General features: G+C 45.1%; 1 protein-coding gene across 1 annotated transcript; it reads right to left on the reverse strand.

Annotated features, from left to right (window-relative positions):
• Window positions 1–1,074: 1,074 nt before the first annotated feature.
• On the reverse strand, window positions 1,075–13,767 carry GMFB (glia maturation factor beta). Its single transcript, XM_048307501.1, has 7 exons — window positions 13,690–13,767; window positions 11,092–11,188; window positions 10,643–10,692; window positions 9,656–9,705; window positions 8,559–8,641; window positions 7,240–7,313; window positions 1,075–4,902 (listed from the first exon to the last, which is right to left on the reverse strand). The coding sequence occupies exons 1-7, from the start codon at window positions 13,690–13,692 to the stop codon at window positions 4,831–4,833; spliced, it is 429 nt and encodes a 142-aa protein (XP_048163458.1). The 5' UTR covers window positions 13,693–13,767; the 3' UTR covers window positions 1,075–4,830.
• Between the last annotated feature and the right edge of the window lie 4,091 nt (window positions 13,768–17,858).

Here is a 17,858-nt window from a genome sequence, read left to right on the forward strand (position 1 = left end):
TTCACTTCATATCCCTGGATGTCCTGGCAATTTCCTTTATTCTGCTGTTGTTTTTACCGCCTGTGATGGGGCAGTACCAATAAAATATTGCCCATTTCCTAGTGAAGCACATTCAGTGACCAGCAGAGAATGCCAAAGACCCCACAGGTGACCCTCTCCCATGGGAGAGATATTTATTCCTTTTTTTAAATCTCCTTTTCTGGAGAACCATTCTTCTCCCACAGCAGCTTTTACTTCCCCGAGCTTTTGGCAACAGATTTTGCCATCTCAGTGACAGAGATGCCATTGAGGAGCCAGATGTGCTGAAGCAGCTGTGCCTTTTCTCCTTCACAGAGTTCTCTCACCTGGGAGCAAAGGGGTTTATTTCTATCATGTCTAATCTGTGGCCTATTAATGCTGTTCTTCAGTGTTGGCAGAAACAATCTATGTCAGGTGCTGAAGCTGAATTCCTTGCATTATAGTTGGCAGTTTTTTCAACAATAGAAGAATCAAAATCTCCGAAGATCATGACAGCATGAATCAGCAAGAAGGCAGAAAAGGAGTGCTTAGATCAAATTAATGCAGTGGTCTCTTGGGCAGGAGATGAGCCAACAACTGTGGGAAGGTAAAAGTACTAAGTTCTTCTGTCTCCTTGACAGCTACTCTGACACTGTTCAGGGGGCACCTGCTCTCTGTATTGTATTCCACAGCTCCAGGTTCTGCCAGGAGCCTTGGCCTCATGGAAGAGGTGGAATAGGGAATTTTATGCGACACTCCAGACTGACATCGAGCCCCACACTGCCTTGCACCTCACCTGGAGGCAGTGGGAGGTCTGTGACACAAAGGTGCAAAGCAGCAGAGCACAGGAGCTCCCTGCAGTGTTCCAGCAGCTCCTCTCCTCCCCATCATACAGATGGAAACAGGAATTATTTTAGGTAGAACAGCAAATGAGGGAGCACTCAAGACTGATGATAGCGTACAAGTCCAAAGCAAACTCCAGGAAGCTGAGAAAGAGGAGGAAGGTGATACCAAGCAGTACCAGATTTCCCCTATCAGACAGGAACCACTTTGCAATTAAAACAGGGCAACACCACCTCTTAATGAAACATTTTATTTAAACCAATACAAGCACCATGCTTAGCAAAAAGAGATTTGGTTTAAAGTAAACATGCAATGTGAAGTAGCAGAGACTTAACAGCGTATGGAAATTGTACTGGTTACTGGTATTTTCATGGAACTGCCAAATTCTCAAATCTGGCCGTGAACCTCTCAAACCTTTTAAGATGAGTCTGAACCACAGAACAAACACAAGAGTTTCACCGAGCCCCTTCTCATGTCCCACCATGGCTCCATTTCACAGTCACTACATGTATGTATAAAAAAGAAGTTGCATGATATTTATTTTTGGAATGCACTGAAGTAAGGAATTGAATTCTCTTCCTTCTGCCTGTTTGAGTCAGACCTCTGTCATCAGTTTAACATAGTTTCTGGACCAGCTCTTTTACAGTTAAAGATACAAAAATGGAATCCTGGTACAAATGCAAAAGATGCTCCTTTGGAGAAGTGAAAAAGGTGTCAACACCTGCATTATTGCCTCCTTTAATAGATCAGAACAGTATTCATGATACTAGAAATACACTTAAACCATCAAATACCAGCATTTACATTTTTTGTTAAAAATATTCAAAACACTACAAGTCTATTTCATGGGCTGACATGCAAACTCATGCTTTAATTCAGCTTACCATCAATGAATAGGATTACAAGAGCTGTATCCCAGCCATCTAGTCAATATTTAAAGCAAACCTGATTAATTGTGGCAGAAGTCTCCCTTGGAGAGACCTCTAACTCCAGACCAGGGATTTTATGGCCAACTTACTAACTCCTGAAAAATAGGAGCTCCCAATGGAAAATGCTGACTCTCAGACCATTAGCTACAAAGGCTCCCCTAGGTTAATTTATGTTGTCCTTTAGATTCTCTCTTTAGAGGTCTGAAAATTCAAGAGAAATGTGTGATTACAGATGGGCAACTCACCAGCAAAGCCCAACTGGAATATACTGGCCTGAATGTGGACTCATCTGCCTCCCACTGAGCCTAAGGGGGCAGCAGCACAGAACACACAGTTCTACAGATAAGGTGGGGAAAGGATGTTATGAAAACAAGGATTATTTGTGCAGGAAAGACCTGGACATAATGATGTCTTTGTTTAATCAAGTGTTAGCACTACCTGCATCTCAAGAGCCCAGGACAATTAGCAGCAGCCAGTTGTGTCAAAACACTGCATTAAGACCAAGGAGAACACAAACAAGGCTGGAACAGCAAACACCCTCTGCACACACGTCCTCCCAGTACCTGCAGCTGCTTCCACAGCTCAGCCAGGGGAGGGAGGAACAGCTGCCAGGCAGGGCTGGCTGAAGAGTCATACTGGTGGGCTGAGCAGCATCAACAGCACCTTTCAGGAGAAACTGGGCTTTAACACTCTCATGAGGATCTGTTTGCTTCCTGCAAGGCTGGAGGGGCAGCACCCAAGGCAGAAAGTGCTCAAGTGAGGCACGAGAGCATGTGAAGTGGAAGAACTCAGCTGAAGATTCAGCTGTAAGGAGCAATGTTTCCTTGGCAGAAGGTGGAGCAATCCAGAGATGAAAGGTCAAATTCAATCATTTCATGCAGCAGCTCCTCCTTTCCCTCCTGACACAGGCCTCTTGTACAGTTATTTTTGTGCAGACCTGTGCAGGCAGCAGTTGGCTGCTGGCAGCCCACCAGTGTACAAAGTACAACAGACACGATTAATCCAGTTTTTCCCCACTGCAAATCAAGCTGAACATTCCAAGCAGCAGCCTCCCTCTTGCCCACACTGTACTTTGACATGCCTCACCTTTAGTACAATCCCAAAAAAACCTCAGAAGAGATTCTAGCTGTTTCTAGACTGATGCTTGGAATGACACTATCCTTTAAGCCAAAGTCTTATTTATACAATGTGTGTCACAAAAGACATTGTTTTTATTGATCTGCAGTACAGAATGATCAAGCAACAGTTTCATAATCAACATTTTTTCATCCAGGGAAATGAAATTGTTTTTCCAGTTCAGTATGTTAACACAGAAATTTAATTACAAGCACTTCTTTCCCACACCAAAAGATCGATTTAATTGGATCATTCCAACATGTATTTGGAAAAGCTCCTCTCAAGTCAGATTTATATACAAATAAATGAGCAATAACATCAAACTAAGAAGAGATTTGCCAACACTGAGGACCTTTGCAAATAAATTCCTTGTGATCTTGCAGGAATTAGTGTTTTAACACTAACACAGCCTACGTTGACAAATGAAAAATAACCCCACTTTCAGCAAAGGTTTCACAGCATGAAATACTGGCCTCCAAATTTAACACTGCATTCCTTCCCAGCGAGCAGATTGGTTGGGGCAGCCGTATTTTAAGGTATGTTATCAACAGGAAGCTGCTCTTACGCAGATACTTGTTCAGTAGCACAACAAACACTCACGAGCAAGATAGGGAGAGACTGTCCCATGAGTGCTCCTCCTGCCACGGCACGGGCTGAACGTGTCCCACATCAGACAGCTACTCTATTCAATATAAAACAGACCTGAAAAAAGACTGGTCATTTATAAAAGTTAAATACTATTTTCACATTAGATTTGCTGTTTCGAAGAGATGAACCGTTAAGTAGATGAAAATCAAATGATCACTTATGCAAAAGCTTCATCTGGAATGTAATTTTGACCAAAAAGCCGTTAAGAAAGTTAGAGATTGTAATTAAAGTACTCAAAAAGCTATGTGTGGCCAACTCTTGTAACAAAAAGCTTTTATAAATTGTTCATTATCATGAAAAGCTTTAACCTCCTGACTCCTACAAATGGAGCAGATGATTGGAATTTCAAAGAAAATGAGGTTGGCTTTTTGTTTTAACAGATGTCAACTGCAGCACGAGGCACTAGGAACAAATATTACTTGGATTCTTTAACAAAGTTTTTACCAAATTTGTAAGAAGTGGCAGTGTAAAATTCTCAAGTCCTTTTAAAGCTAACAAATGAAAGGCACACAGTATCACCAGGTGTTTAGATAACAGGAAATGAGCAGAGGTAAACTTCTCAACAGTGTCAGAATAGAGATGCAAGAAGAAATCCGGTACAAGAGGAACCAGAGTTGTAGTTCAGCCCTTAGTTATCAGATAGTTCCTGTGAAACTGTATTAGCATGAGAACTGGACAGTCAAAGCTTTGCCCTGAAATTTAGAAAGATTGACTCAGGCAACTGAGGAATTATTGGAATGACAAAAATTAGTTCCAAGAATTTGAGACAGTTCACATGGACTCGATGGAAAGATAAATGGATGGATTTGCTGTACAAAGATTTTGATTTTTAATACTAAACGAATGCTTCCAGGGAGTAGTTTTCAAAACTGAGAAGACATTAAGTCAAAAAATCGGGTAAGTAAGTGACAGTACACAAATTCTGCATAAAAACGGCTAATGTGTGTCATAAGGATGTGTTTGTAGCTCAGAAAAAGTTAGCGTCAGCTTCCAAATGATGTTTGTACACGGTTATAAATCCAGAACTGAACTATTTTAGTTACAGAAATATTAGTCACAGGAGTGCAAAAGGAGTCCCTGCAGAGGAGTATTCCCTTTTAGCAGGTACAAATAAGGAAACACCTGCAAAGATTTGTTACTTCAAGGAGACAGACCTGCTATTCTTTGCACAAACTCTGCACAAGAGAGATACTGCAGGAGACAGCTGTGAATACAGTGCATTGCTTGGGTGTAAGTATTCATGTCTGGTTCCAGTATCACAAGGATGGTACATAAATACTTAGAACAGAGGTTTTCCTTAGTGGAAGAAGCCCAGTTTCTCACGCAGCCATTCTTCAGTTAGGTCTTCTGTATTCCTGATTTCGAATACCTAAACAAAATGGCATTGCATCAGTTCCTGGGGTATGGGACTGGAAAGGGATAAGCACACAATGCAAGCAGCACCTTTCCACACGCGTTGTCTGAGCTGCGATAAACCAACCTACAATTTTCAGGTGCTTTCTTGAAAGCACCAGATCAGTGGAAAATACACAAGACTAAGTGGCAAAGAACATCACTAACTTAAATAAGAATCTCATAATTTCTATTTCTAGGCTTTACTCTTGTCCCTTAAGAATATGAGAAAAGCACATGTACTACATTTTAAAATAACCCTGAAGTGGCCCCATCTCACATGCATTATGTCAGCAAGATGGTATTTTGAAGAACACAAATTAATTTAATGTCTAGGTTGATTTAAGCCCAAAGTTCAGCAATTTTGCTCAGTCCAACACACAATTATTTTTTCTTTGAACTGAAATAAATTCGTAATATCCAGTAGCATACTGTTTTACCTGTAAAATATCTCAAAATAGGAAACTTGGGAAAAATACCCCAACAAAATCCTGAAAGCATAGAATGGGTGGGTTAGAAGGGACCTTAAAGCTCATCTCATTCCAATTCCCCTGCCATGGGCAGGGACACCTTCCACTTTCTCAGGCTGCTCCAAGCACCATCCAACCTGGCCATGAACATTTCCAGGGATGGGGCAGCCACAACATCTCTGGGCAAAACCCCCAAAACAACCTGAAAACAACCCAAAGCTTTGAGAAATCTTAAATGAACCTGTAATGCAGTTCTGAAGCAGAAAACAAGGTCCAAAACACCAATACACTCTTTACATTCCACCTGGGCAAGTAACTGGCTGGGGTTTGGGGTTTTTTTAAGTAGCCTGAAGAGAAACAATGTTAATTCTGCATTGCCCACAGGAGTCCATGAGATGCCCACAGACAGAAGTCAGGTAATTTTACAAATTCACAGGCCTTCAAAATGGAGAAACCCCAAAATTCAGTGTTACAAGAACAGAACAGCTTAACAGAAGCCAAGCTAATATGCGAGTCACTGGAGACTGATTAGAGAACTCAGCTGAGTCATGTGCAAAAATCACACGGAGGAAGTCACAGCATGAGTTAAAATGAAACACAGCTCAGCGAGTGGCAAGAATAAAGCATATTTGAAGAGCAAGCAGGCAACCCCAACTGGAGACAGCCTGTGTTCTCCTGCTTCAGGAGGAGGATGAATGATCAGGAACCTTTATACCCAGTCATGGACTTGCATTCAAAAGCCATTCAGGCTGAATTTCTCCATTTCAGAGGTGTCAGGAACTCCAACTGAACTACTTCCCAGGCTTTCACCTTCTTCTCACCCTCCTTTCTTCTTGCTTACTGTTTTCCAGTAAGCTTGCTTACAGTTCTCAAGCCTCCAAGACGCAGTTTCAACAGATCTAAAAAAAGATTTCTTGGGGCTGTGCTGATTGTTTTTACCATCTTCTGCTTCCTTCCTATTGACTCCTGTGAACTTGAGGTCTAATTTAAAACAGAAGTGTCTTTTCTTAAAAGGTACAGCTGGAAGAAGCAGAAGTTGGACAGGGCTTGGAGCAACCTGGTCTGGTGGAAGGTGTCTCTGCCCTTGGCAGGGGGTTTGAACGAATGAACATTAAGGTCCTTTCCAACCCAAGCCATTCTATGATTCATAGTTCTCTTACTGGTCCAACAGACATTTTTACTGGGATGTTAAAGGACTCAGCAGGATAGGGAAGACCTAAAGGGAACAGTGCTGTTAGAAGTGCTGAAGTCATTTCACATGGTATGAAAAACCTGAAGCAGCTACTGACTCTATTAAGCTTTACTGCTTGAGGCTAAAAGGAGTCTAGGTGCCAATTAAGCAAAGATTTCCAAGATCTCCAAAATGAAAAACAGGTGACATTTCTTTTCTAAAATATACATGCAGCTAGGCCTGGTGAATGCAGTGATTTCTTCTGGTGCCAGTACTGGAAGAACCCAACAGAGGAAGAAATTGTTCATCACTTGGCACATGTCACTTGCTCTGCAGGCTGTTCTGCAAGCATCCAGCCCCAGGAACCAGCTACACTGATCTGTTCCACACCACACTAAGGCTTCAGTCTATTCTTCCCATCAGTAAATTCCTCCCCCACAACAAAGATGTCCATCCTACTGAGGGATATTTTTGTTTTAGAGAACACTGTTCCTCCTGGTGTTTTAGGGTATAGAAATCTCCACACATACTCCTCGTTTAGTGTTCCTAAACCAGGCTCTGTTCCCTGTAATCACAAAGTCTCACAAAACCCTTCTTGCCATCAGTTCAAGCAAGACACAACACAACAACCTGCAGTGAAGGGGGAGAGAGTTATTTCAAAAGCCAGTTATACCTTAGTGAGTTCAGCTGTCTGTACAAGCTTATTCTTGCTTCCAGCATACATCATCTGCTGCTCAGGCTTACATCCTGTAGTTATGGGGGGGAGAGGGGGAAAAAAGAGGGTTTGTTTCATTATTTTGACTACAACACTCCAAAACTAAGGTTTTTTTTAAAAATCCAAACTGAAAGCTAAAGACATTCACAGACAGATTCTCAGGTAACTACAGAAGAATATGCTCAGTAGTTGCTAAACTCTTTTATATACCTAGTTACTCCAGCTCTGAAAAATGAAGGGTAAAACAGCACAATCTTCTTCCAGGAGATAACAAGGATAATCCAGTAATACCAGCAAGCTACACTAATACAGAACACAGATGGAAGCCCAGGAGCAATTCAGCTCTGTAAGCCCAAACCAAGACCCAGGTTATTTGGCTTCTATTAAAATTATACCGTGCCCTGTGCAGGTGAGTTGATGTTGAGGGTTGCTGTGACACAAGCAGAGCATTCTCTATACTGCTCTCGGCAAACTTGGGATGATCCAGGATGAGAGTCTGTTTCTCCTGGAACAGTCTGTTCCCCCAGCACTTTCACATGCTCAGATCTGGGTTAGGAAGCCCTCTTTTCCTCCTTTTCACCCACAGCTCTGATAGTCCTTTAGACTGTCCCCTCACAGCACTGTTTGAGGGGCAGTTGAGTAGAGCATCCTCTACTGCTGCCCACTACATCCAGGCCCCCTGAAAACTCTCATATCTCATCCTAACCCTCTTACAGAGTCCTGTTCCTTTCTTGGGTAGAATGAAAGGAATAGCATTCTAAGACCCTCACAAAGAAAGGGGTTCCCATGTTCTTCTGAGATGAGAGGAATTTCTCCCCTCCCAATCACTAATATCTGAATAGCAAGAGTCAGGTGAACAGAATCCCTCAGGAACAGAGGTGGTGTCTCTCTCCACTCATTTCCTGAGCCTTACAGGGTCATGTCTTGAGGATTCCCCAAGATTTGAGCAGTAAACAGGTTAAAGTAGGTTAAGCCTCCATGAGTAGATGCAGAGTGCTCCAGGGCCTGTCCTTCAGAGGAGGGTGAGCACACTGAGAACAGTCATATTTAGGCAGACACCTTTTGGCCAGCTAAGCAGGAAACCAACACTCCAGTTCAGCCTTCAGAAGTGGAAAAGAGAGAATCTCTTCTATCATACATCTTAAGTGTCCTAAATGTGAACCTCAAAGGCAGGAAAACCTCCTTGAGAGCACTAAGCACTCAGTTTTATCTTCCCTAGAAAATAGTATTTCCAAATTTACAACACTCAGTAGCTACCAATCACAACGTTCACTCACCAACTGGACTGGAGAAGATAAAGCACAATGGATAGGAAACTCTTCCATCTTCATGCTGGTACTTGTAACTATACACAATAAATGTTTTTTCTGAGGTTAAAGAAACTAAGAAATCAATTATTTTAGTAGGATATAATCCTCAGTTATCAGAGCCTGATGCAGGCACAAATAAGTGTTGCATTTTAGATGATGTTTTAATTCGGTAATAATAAACTCCCTGTTCTGTTTTCACTTCCACATCTGACTTTCAGAACTGGCCCCACCTCTGTGTAAGGGCTGTCTCTGTAGTAATGTTTCACATCAGAGCTAAAATCACCCTCTCATCACAAATATTCCTCTCCCAGCTTGGTAAAAATACTTCCACATCCACCAGTGTGGTTTTGGCTTAATGAAAGTCCAATTCTTTCTTTGCTGACCAAGAACTTCATTGTTTCAGGTGTTTTGCTGAATTTGAACCACAGTTTTAGCCACGACTTCTGTTCTACAGCCTCCCACTGCACTGTGGGCATGAAAGAAAAGATTCAGAACGGCACAGGGAATGGTGCCAGCCGGCTTTTGAAGCTAATAGGACAGGTATTTTCTTCACATATAACTTAAGTACCCCTTTTATTTCAATAGTTAAAGAGTAATTTACTTGACCCTCTTTTGTTCCTTTTTTTTTTTTCAAAACAGGGATTCCTCCCTGGATCATATCCCAGAATCAATAACTGCAGCAAAACAACAACAGCCACATCCTGAGAAAGTACCAAAACAGATCCAGAGTTACACAGGCAGATTCCTATATTTAGAAGTAGCCACCAACTGGTACGTTTTACTCACTTCTTTACATTAACAGCAGCGTGGCTTTGCTTTACTTCCCCAAACATTATACAGTCTAAAATGAAATAAAATGTCAGGAAAGGCTTAAATGAGTCATTGTTTCAACAAGTGGTACAACAGTTCAGTGCAGCCTGAGAACTGATCCTTGGGTTATTTCACAAATAAAGGATCAGCAAGATCACACTACAGCAATTATTGGCCTAAAAAGGTGAAGTCCAACATTTTGAACAGCTTCCAGGAGTGAGTAAGTCCAAATGGCAGCAGCATAAGAAGGATATCGAGGTTGTCTCTCGGGCAGCTCATCCTTTAGCTCATCGGGAGAAATACCCTGGTGACATTAAACACAAGCAATATTTGAGCAAGTATCTTGCACTGGAAGGTTAAAGCAGAATAATGGGCAGTGAAACACCTGTAAGGCAGATGTTCATCTACAGGTGAACTGATAAGGACCTCCCAAATTACTAGAGCAGTTTAGGAAGACTTGTGTGCCAACAGACTCCTATGACTAAACACAGAATTAATGTTAACATGAATAATCATCCCTATTTTAGGCATAATGAGTTTAGCAAACGTTTTTGGCTCTAGTTGGCTATGCTGGCAGCTACCATGCTTTGCCAACCCTAGTGCTAAACAGAAATAAGCAAGCACACATCATAAAGTCAGTTAAAATCAGCTACATAGATCAAAAGTTTGAAAAATTCACTCCTTCCTCTTTCAGCAAACAAAAAAGAGTCCCCATTACATCTGAGTGTAACATTAACATCTACATTCTAGGGAACAAGAGCTATGGTTAATGCTCAAATCCCCGGGAAGGATTTAATTTTGCCCTATGGACCATTAAGAAACACCACACACTGGGCTGACCTTATTTTGCCACCCATCAAATTTAGAGTCTGCAGGGGATTAGCAATCCTGCTTCTAATTGATGGCAGACCAGCTCAGAGGCAAATGTGCAGATCTACGTGGAAACACAGCAGAAATCTCTTCAAAAAGCCAGCAGGTGCCAAAGATGCTTTTTACATCGTTAAAACAGCTTTAAAATAACCTTTTTTTTTGGTGCAAATAATTAGTCAACTCAATTGCTTCTGCATAGTTTCACTATTAATGGTGCTGTGCTTTACATGCAGAGTGACCATGCATTTAAATAAGCTCATGACCCAAATTAGATTAAGAGTTTGATAACAATTTGAAACTAAGGCAGTACCTTAGAGACAACAATACATTGCAGGCTGAAGATACTCTTATTTACAATTCATTTAACAAACCTCATGCTCCTCATCCAGCACCACCAACTGCTTATCCTTGTCGATTTTCACTATAAATCAAAATAAAACACAGATCAATGTTTTTTTCAATTGATTATACAATGGATGCATGAAGCTTTTTAGCACTCAACAATTACAGTTCTTGTGATTCTGTTTTGCTTCTTCAGTGTATCCCATGACTTCCCAAAATCATTTTACAAACAGTGGTAGACTCTGAGCCATAATTAAATATAAATACTCTGGTAAGAGCCGATGGAGACTTGTATCCTAAGAACAGCATTGTTTTAAGATTGTTAAGATTACAGACAAAATTGGAAGTGCTGCAGCTCACAGAACAAACACCCTCCTGACTCATGTTTACCTGTTACAGCAGCAACGTTACACAGGGAAGAAAAGAGGTGAGAGAGAGGATTTTCTGACAATTTCTGTCAGGCATGTTTGGAACTTACTTATAATGGCAGCATTGTTGGTCTCTTTGCGAAACCGGAATTTTCTCAGTTTCTCCACCAGGTCTTCAGCAACATCACAAACCACCAGAGATTCGCTCTGCAAAGAGGAAATGGCAGAGGGAAGGGAGAGATAAATCCTTCTAGAAAGTGAAACAGACAAAAAAATCCCTGTGTCACACACATCTGTGCATAAAGCCTACTGACATTGGCCTGCATGCAGCTTGTCACATAAGCCAGAAAAAACATGGGTGAAAGCAAGATTTAAAAAAAATAACAAAACACATTATCTGTTTTAATTTCCCTCTTCAAAGCCACACAGTTAACTAGGAGTATTTCATTAACTACTCCTGAAGTGGGAATCATTCTCAGAGCTCTTAGAAGCAAACTTTACACTTCAGAAGTAGATTTTACACTTCTACACTTAAATTTTACACTTCATTTTCCAGGCCTTGAAATAAGGGAGTCCCTTAGAGTGGCAGCAAATGGGATAAAGTAATTTAAGCATTTAACATAACAGGAGCTACTATTAATATTTAAGAACATCGTCCTTGTTTATTTTTACCCACAAAAATATTAATTGAACTTCTGAGATTTACACACACAGAAAGGGTTTCAGACATTTTAACCAAAAAACATGCAGCATTTTCCCCCTGTGCACACCAAGCTCTCAGCAGAGATGCTCAGATACCATATTAGTCATCACAATGAAGATGAGGAAGGAAGTTACTGTTTCACAAGCAACCATGCAGGTTATCTTCCCTTACACATGTAATTTCTGAACTGCACCAAGCCAAGCACTGCCATTTCCTGAGCAACATTTTATACATACAACCAAGGGGTTCATGCCAGCTTGATAAAGAAGTTACTAAAAATCTGCAGTTTATACTGTATTTGTAAACTCCCATGGCATCGAGACCTTTGTACCGAAGTTAACTGTATTTCAAGGTTTCCTAAAAAAAATTCCTCAGATAAAAAAAATGTGCAAGATTACCTATCAAAAGCTCTAATAAAGAGCTCTTGCATTGAGACAAATCACTGCTTTTTAATAAGAAGAATGTTACTATTTAAGCTCTCAGTTCTGTCTCCTCGTGTTCAACATTGTGAGATTTCCCTCAAAAAGCAGACGGGTGGCTCTGCTTCCCCACTTCCAATACCCCGCGTTTGTTGTTGCTCCTGAAAAGATTTCCACCTTGACCAAATTCTGGCACACAGTCTCATCACTCTGCTTCCTCTGGACAGCTGGAGAGGAAATCAGGCTCTGCTGTGACAGCACAGCTCAGGTACTGCCTGTGCAGCCTCCCTGATTTTGCTTGTTTACCCTAAACGTCAAAGACTGTTCTTGGCTCCCTCTGATCAACAAGTAGACCCCTCTGACCCAAACAGGTTGAATGCGATGATCTCAGAGGGCTTTTGCAACCTAACTGATTCTGTGAAATATCCCTAATACCCAGTCTCACTCATTCAAGAAAAAAAACCTAAAAAATATTTAAAAAACTAAACAGAATTCAGGGCTGCATTTCACAGTTGAAGTTGTATTTCATATAAAATGTCACTAATACCCACTCTCACTAGCCCAGGAGGAGGTCTCAGTTAAAAAACCCAACAGGATTCATGGCTGCATTTCAAAGCTGAGGTTATATTTTATATGAAATCCTCTTTTGTGAAGGAAGCTTTTCTCCCAATCCTCTGGGCTCGCCAGCTTCTCCCTGCAGACAAGCCATGCTCTTGCTCACACCTGTGCAGCTACACAAACACAAATCCCTGAGGGAATCTGAAGGAAAACACTTGGTAACATCAGATTCAGACTGTTTATCGGAGCTAAGCCAGCTCACCAACGCTTGGCTTAACAAAAACTCAAGAAAGCCGAGGCAGGATTGCTGCACAGACACGGACACACCGGCCACCACCACCCCTTGGACGCTGCTGCTCCCTGGACCGTCCTGTTCAGATACGCCTCGGGACACCCGCTCCCCTCACCATCAGGCTGACAAGTAAACACCAATTTCCCAAATGCGCCTCAAAGCACGACTCTCCTTTCACTAGACAGGCACACAGCAAAACAGCCTAAGATTTGATCAAATTTGCTTTGCAACTGCTCCGTCAACAGGAGGGTTCACCTCCCCAAACCTTTACTAAAAGCAGCATGCATGACTCTTCCTTTTCCACAACCATTTCTTTACCCATTAGCCAATACTAATGCAAAGTACCCCACAGCATTCATCCACCAGTCCATGTTTCTCTTGGTCTGTTCCAACCAGCAATCACAGCTCAAGTCCAAATTCACCACTCGGGTAAATTAGCTCAATAAGCAACAATCAGACGTTCTTATTTATAACACTCTTCACTGAATTAGCTCGAAACATTACAAGACAAGCAGCAACCACGAACGATCAAGCCATCAATCGTTTCACAGACACATAATCAGTTCCTCAGAAGTCAGATCACGCGTTTTTCTGTTGATTATTCTATCATTTCCCTACCGAATCTTTCTGAATCAGTTAACTATGCATTATCTCAGCGGGATGAGCCCCCTCCCGGCCGGATCCCCCCCATCCCGCCGGATCCCCCCTGAGGGAGCGGCGCGCGCTCCCCCCTCACCATCTTGGCGCGCGCACCAACCGCCGCCGCACGCGCGCCGCCGCCGCCTCCTCCTCACTGGGCTGCGCCCTCCCTCACCGCGGCTGCGCGGCGCAAGCCCCGCCCCCTCCTTCGCCCCCCGACCAATCAATACCGCTCCCTCGGCGTGGGCGGGGCGCCATCACGCGCCTACGGGCAGCGGGGAGGTCCAAGGCCGCCGTGGGCGGGAAAACGCAGGATCACGTGACCGCGCAGCACCACGCCCCTCTCCTTGCCGTGCCGGGCCGGCCCCGCCCCCTCCCCGTTGCCGTGGCAACTCGCGGGCTCAGCCCCAGGCGCCATTTCGCTCTGAGGGGATCTAAGGGAACGGGGGAGGGATAGGGCGGGTTCAGCTTCACAGCCCTTAATATCCATTAAAAAGGTCAAGGACGGAAGGTTTAAACGCTGAAATTGGAACATGAGGCGAAGCAGAAGCTGTGCTGCTCGCGGTGCTTTTTGCGTGTAAGTGGAGTGTAATTCTGGAAGTCAGGCAGGGCCTGGAGCTCACAAGTCAAATTGGACCAGCCAGAGATGGGCACACACTGCTTTTCTTTAATGGGGCCTTGGTGTGAGGCTGTCCTAATGCTGGAGTGAATATCTGGTCTTTTCCATGCCATTCACAATTTTAGGTGCTGTTAGAGCAGAGAAAAATGCACTTTCAGTCATTCCGTAAAGGATTTAAGAATGTAATTGCTTTCCTCACTCAGAATGAAAGTACAGATGCAGCCTTCACATCTCAGACACAACTTCTAGTGAATTATACTAATGATTTGAACACCAAACTCGTAAGATAAAACTGCAGATTTTCACCAAGGGCTTCAGCAAACACCACAGAAATGCGAGATTGCTGAGCAGCTACTGAAGCCTCACACAAAATCACAGACTATCCTGAGGTGGAAGGGACCCATGGGGATCATCAAGCCTAACTCTTGGCCCTGCACAGGAAAACCCAAAAAATCCCACACTGTGCCTGAGAGCATTAACCCAACGCTCATTGAGATCTGTCAGCCTTGGGGCTGTGACTATTCCCTCAGGGGCCTGTTCAGTGCCTGACCATTCTCTGGGGCAAGAACCTCCTCCTGATATCCCACCTAATAACAGAATCACAGTCTGGTTTGGGTTGGAATGCACCCCAAAGATCATCCAGTTCTTACCCCAAGTTCCTACCATGGGCTGGAACACATTCCACTAGACCAGGATGCTCCAAATCCCAACCAACCTGGCCTCCAACACTTGCAGGAGATGGGGCAGCCACAGCTTCTCTGGGCACCCATCAAGGGTGCAGCGGCGTCCGGTGCAGTTTTGTTGCAACTTTGCTACGCAGTGCCAGTAGACAAAAGTCCTTCATAAAAATGTTTCAGTCATTAACTATAATACTTCAGTGTCTGACAAGGGCCTGGAGCAGCTGCCTGTGTGGGAGGGCACAGGGCGGGCTCTGAGGCCCTGCCAGCTGGAGCAGGGAGCTCCGGTGTGCGGCCGGCACAGAGCCGTGGGCTCCCGCAGCTCTGCATCCCGCTCGGCTGAGGCCGCTGCCCAGGCACAGCCGGCTGGGGACACGCGGCCACCCCGGGGCCACCCAAAGGGGGACCCTGCTCTGGGGCCAGGCCAGGCCGCAGCAGGGAGCCCCCATGGGGCTGTGCCCGGGGAGGGAACGGCCCTGCCCAGGGACAGGGCTCTGAGAGCAGGGCAGCACAGACAGCAGGGACAGCGGGACACGGGACTGGAACCACAGCCCGGCTGCCCTGGGACAGGCCCGACAGGCTGACAGGACACGGGGCAGGCAGGAGTCCCCATCCTCTCTGTGCCCCACTCAACGCGGGGACTTAAGGGACAGGGGGAATGGGGACACAGCAGGGAAATCCCCTCAGGGAATATCCCACCTCCCCAGGGCCCTGACAGAACGCTGGGGCTGAGACTCTGCACGGGGAACCCAAGGATGAGGAGGGGAATGGTGCTGCACCCCGCCCGGAGGTGTCACTGTGATTATGTCAGGTCCAACTCTGCATCCAAACTGCTCCATGGAGGAGAAAACCACAGGTGTCCTTGCCACAGCAGATCCCTTCTGAGGGAAAGGTGTTCTTTATTCCTGCACACGGGTATCCCATGCCACACGGAGCCCCTCAATGCACTTTGACACCGGCTTCTCACCCCTTGCTCCAGCGTTCCAGTACAACACGAGAGGCCAATCCCTGCTCACACACGGGTGCTACTCTTGTGCAAAGCAGCTCAAGTTCCCTGCCGGAACCACCCGCCTCTGCTGCTTCTTGAGCTTGAGGAGCCTGGAGCTGGTCTGGCTACAGTCCCTTATCTAGGATGTCTGATAATTGGGGAGTTTCACAGAGGTCTCAGAGGGGCTGAATGCGGGAATAGTCAAGCAGCAAGAACTGAGCCACCCTCACCCAGCCCACGCGTAGAAGAACCAATCACAAAAGCACCTCTGGTGCTTTCCTAGTTGATATTATTGAGTCTATTAAACAGTATTGATGATGTTTGTTTCTCTTTGACAAGAGGTCGGGGGCTTCTGCCTGCTTTGTGAAGGGAGCCCCTGGGGGCCCATTCCCTCCCGGAGGGGCTGCACTTGCTGCGTGCCGGGGCTTCCATTGCTGGGCCCACTCGCAGTCGCTGAGCTGGGCTGGGGACGAAGGGCGCGGCTGGCCCGGCTGTGATGCCTCTGGCCCGTGTGACATCGGGGAACGTGTCACAATGGGGCAGCTGTAAAAGGCCGCGCAGGTAACGCTGCCCCAGCACAGCCTCGGCAAGCGGTGAGTGCGCACGTGGCGGGGCTGGGCTGGGCCAGGGCCGGGGCACAAGCGCCGCACCCGGGGCTGGATCGTCCCCCCTGCAGCCAGGGCCAGCCCCTCGTGCGAGCGCCTTGGGCAGGGCACGGGGCTGCTGCTGGGCCACTGGCACAGGCCTTGCTGCCCTCCGGCTGTCTGGGGCCCTCTGCTTCCTGCCCTCACATCCCTGCGCCTCCGCGCCTCACTGCACCCACCGCAAGCTGCCTCGGTAGCCCCACTGAAGCCCTTGTCTCTCTCCTCCTGCAGACCATGGCGGACCAATCAGTCCTCGCCCTGGTGGTGCTGCTCCTCTTCCAGGTCCCACAGCCTGTGGTGAACGGCTTTGACGAGGATGTGCAGCGCCGTGCGGCTGAGCTGGAGCAGGCCACCCCGCAGCCGCCTGACCCTGGCTGGGGAGCCCTGCTCGAGGCTGCCTTGCAGCACTGGCCCTTCTTGGCCGCTGCTGAAGGGCTGCTCCTGCCTTTGGGCCTGTGGTTCAGGCGCAGAAGAGCAGCTATGAGGCAGAGAGAGGCAGCCAGGAGAGCGCGAGAAGAGGCGAGAAGGGTCAGGATGGAAATCGAGCGGAGAAGGCTTCTATTCAAGAGGAGGTACAAGGACATGAAGGAAATGTGGAGGACCATGAAAGTAATGAAGAAGAAAATTACCAGGTTCTTTAAATGAATAAGAAGATGAGCAGGACGTCCAAGGTGAGCCCGGCAGGCTTTTAGAGGAGCACAGACAGCGGCCTGTGGGAAGAAAAAGCTTCCTGCTGGAGATGCTCTTTGGGCTGGCCAAGGCGAGCCGCGCATCTTTGTGAGCAGCCAGCGCACAGAGCTCCCCTTGCTGCCGAGCTCAGAGCTGCGCCGTGGCAGAGGCTCAGGGCTCCTGCCAGAGCCTGCAGCTCTTCACTGTATCTCTGAATTGTATCTATATTAATGTATCTGTTAGCACTTTTCCCTGCAGAAGCCTTAGAGCTGCTCGATGATGGAGGCCTTTGATGGAGGATTGGGCCAGATGGATGCGCATGGATTTCAATAGGGGAAAAGTTTAGAAACAATTCTAAATTTATTATTATATTTAAATCACTTTATTATAGAGTAATACTATTGTACAATATATTAACTGTTATTATTAGTAGTAATAATTAATTATTATAAGTACAAGCTAGAAAAATGCAATACTGGAATTTTTCTTGAGGCAAATATAAAAATATTAGTAAGGAATTTAGAATTTTTAATATTACTATTACAAAAATGTATTATGTAGCAGTGTATTGTATGTAATATATGGTATGTGTTTTATGTATGATATATAGTGCGGTATAATTACTAATAATACATGAGAGTATATTTTAATCTGTATCTTATGAGTTGT

Source organism: Corvus hawaiiensis, chromosome 6 (assembly GCF_020740725.1).
Source record: "Corvus hawaiiensis isolate bCorHaw1 chromosome 6, bCorHaw1.pri.cur, whole genome shotgun sequence".
NCBI classification, from domain to species: domain Eukaryota; kingdom Metazoa; phylum Chordata; class Aves; order Passeriformes; family Corvidae; genus Corvus; species Corvus hawaiiensis.

Excerpts from the sequence above, each read along its gene's own strand:
- GMFB (XM_048307501.1), bottom strand. Across the intron at positions 9,706-10,642 it reads TGCTGGATGAGGAGCATGAG|GGTATTTCTCCCGATGAGCT; the intron begins GTTTGTTAAATG and ends TAATGTCACCAG. Across the intron at positions 8,642-9,655 it reads CTGCCCGAGAGACAACCTCG|ATTTATTGTGTATAGTTACA; the intron begins ATATCCTTCTTA and ends CTCAGAAAAAAC.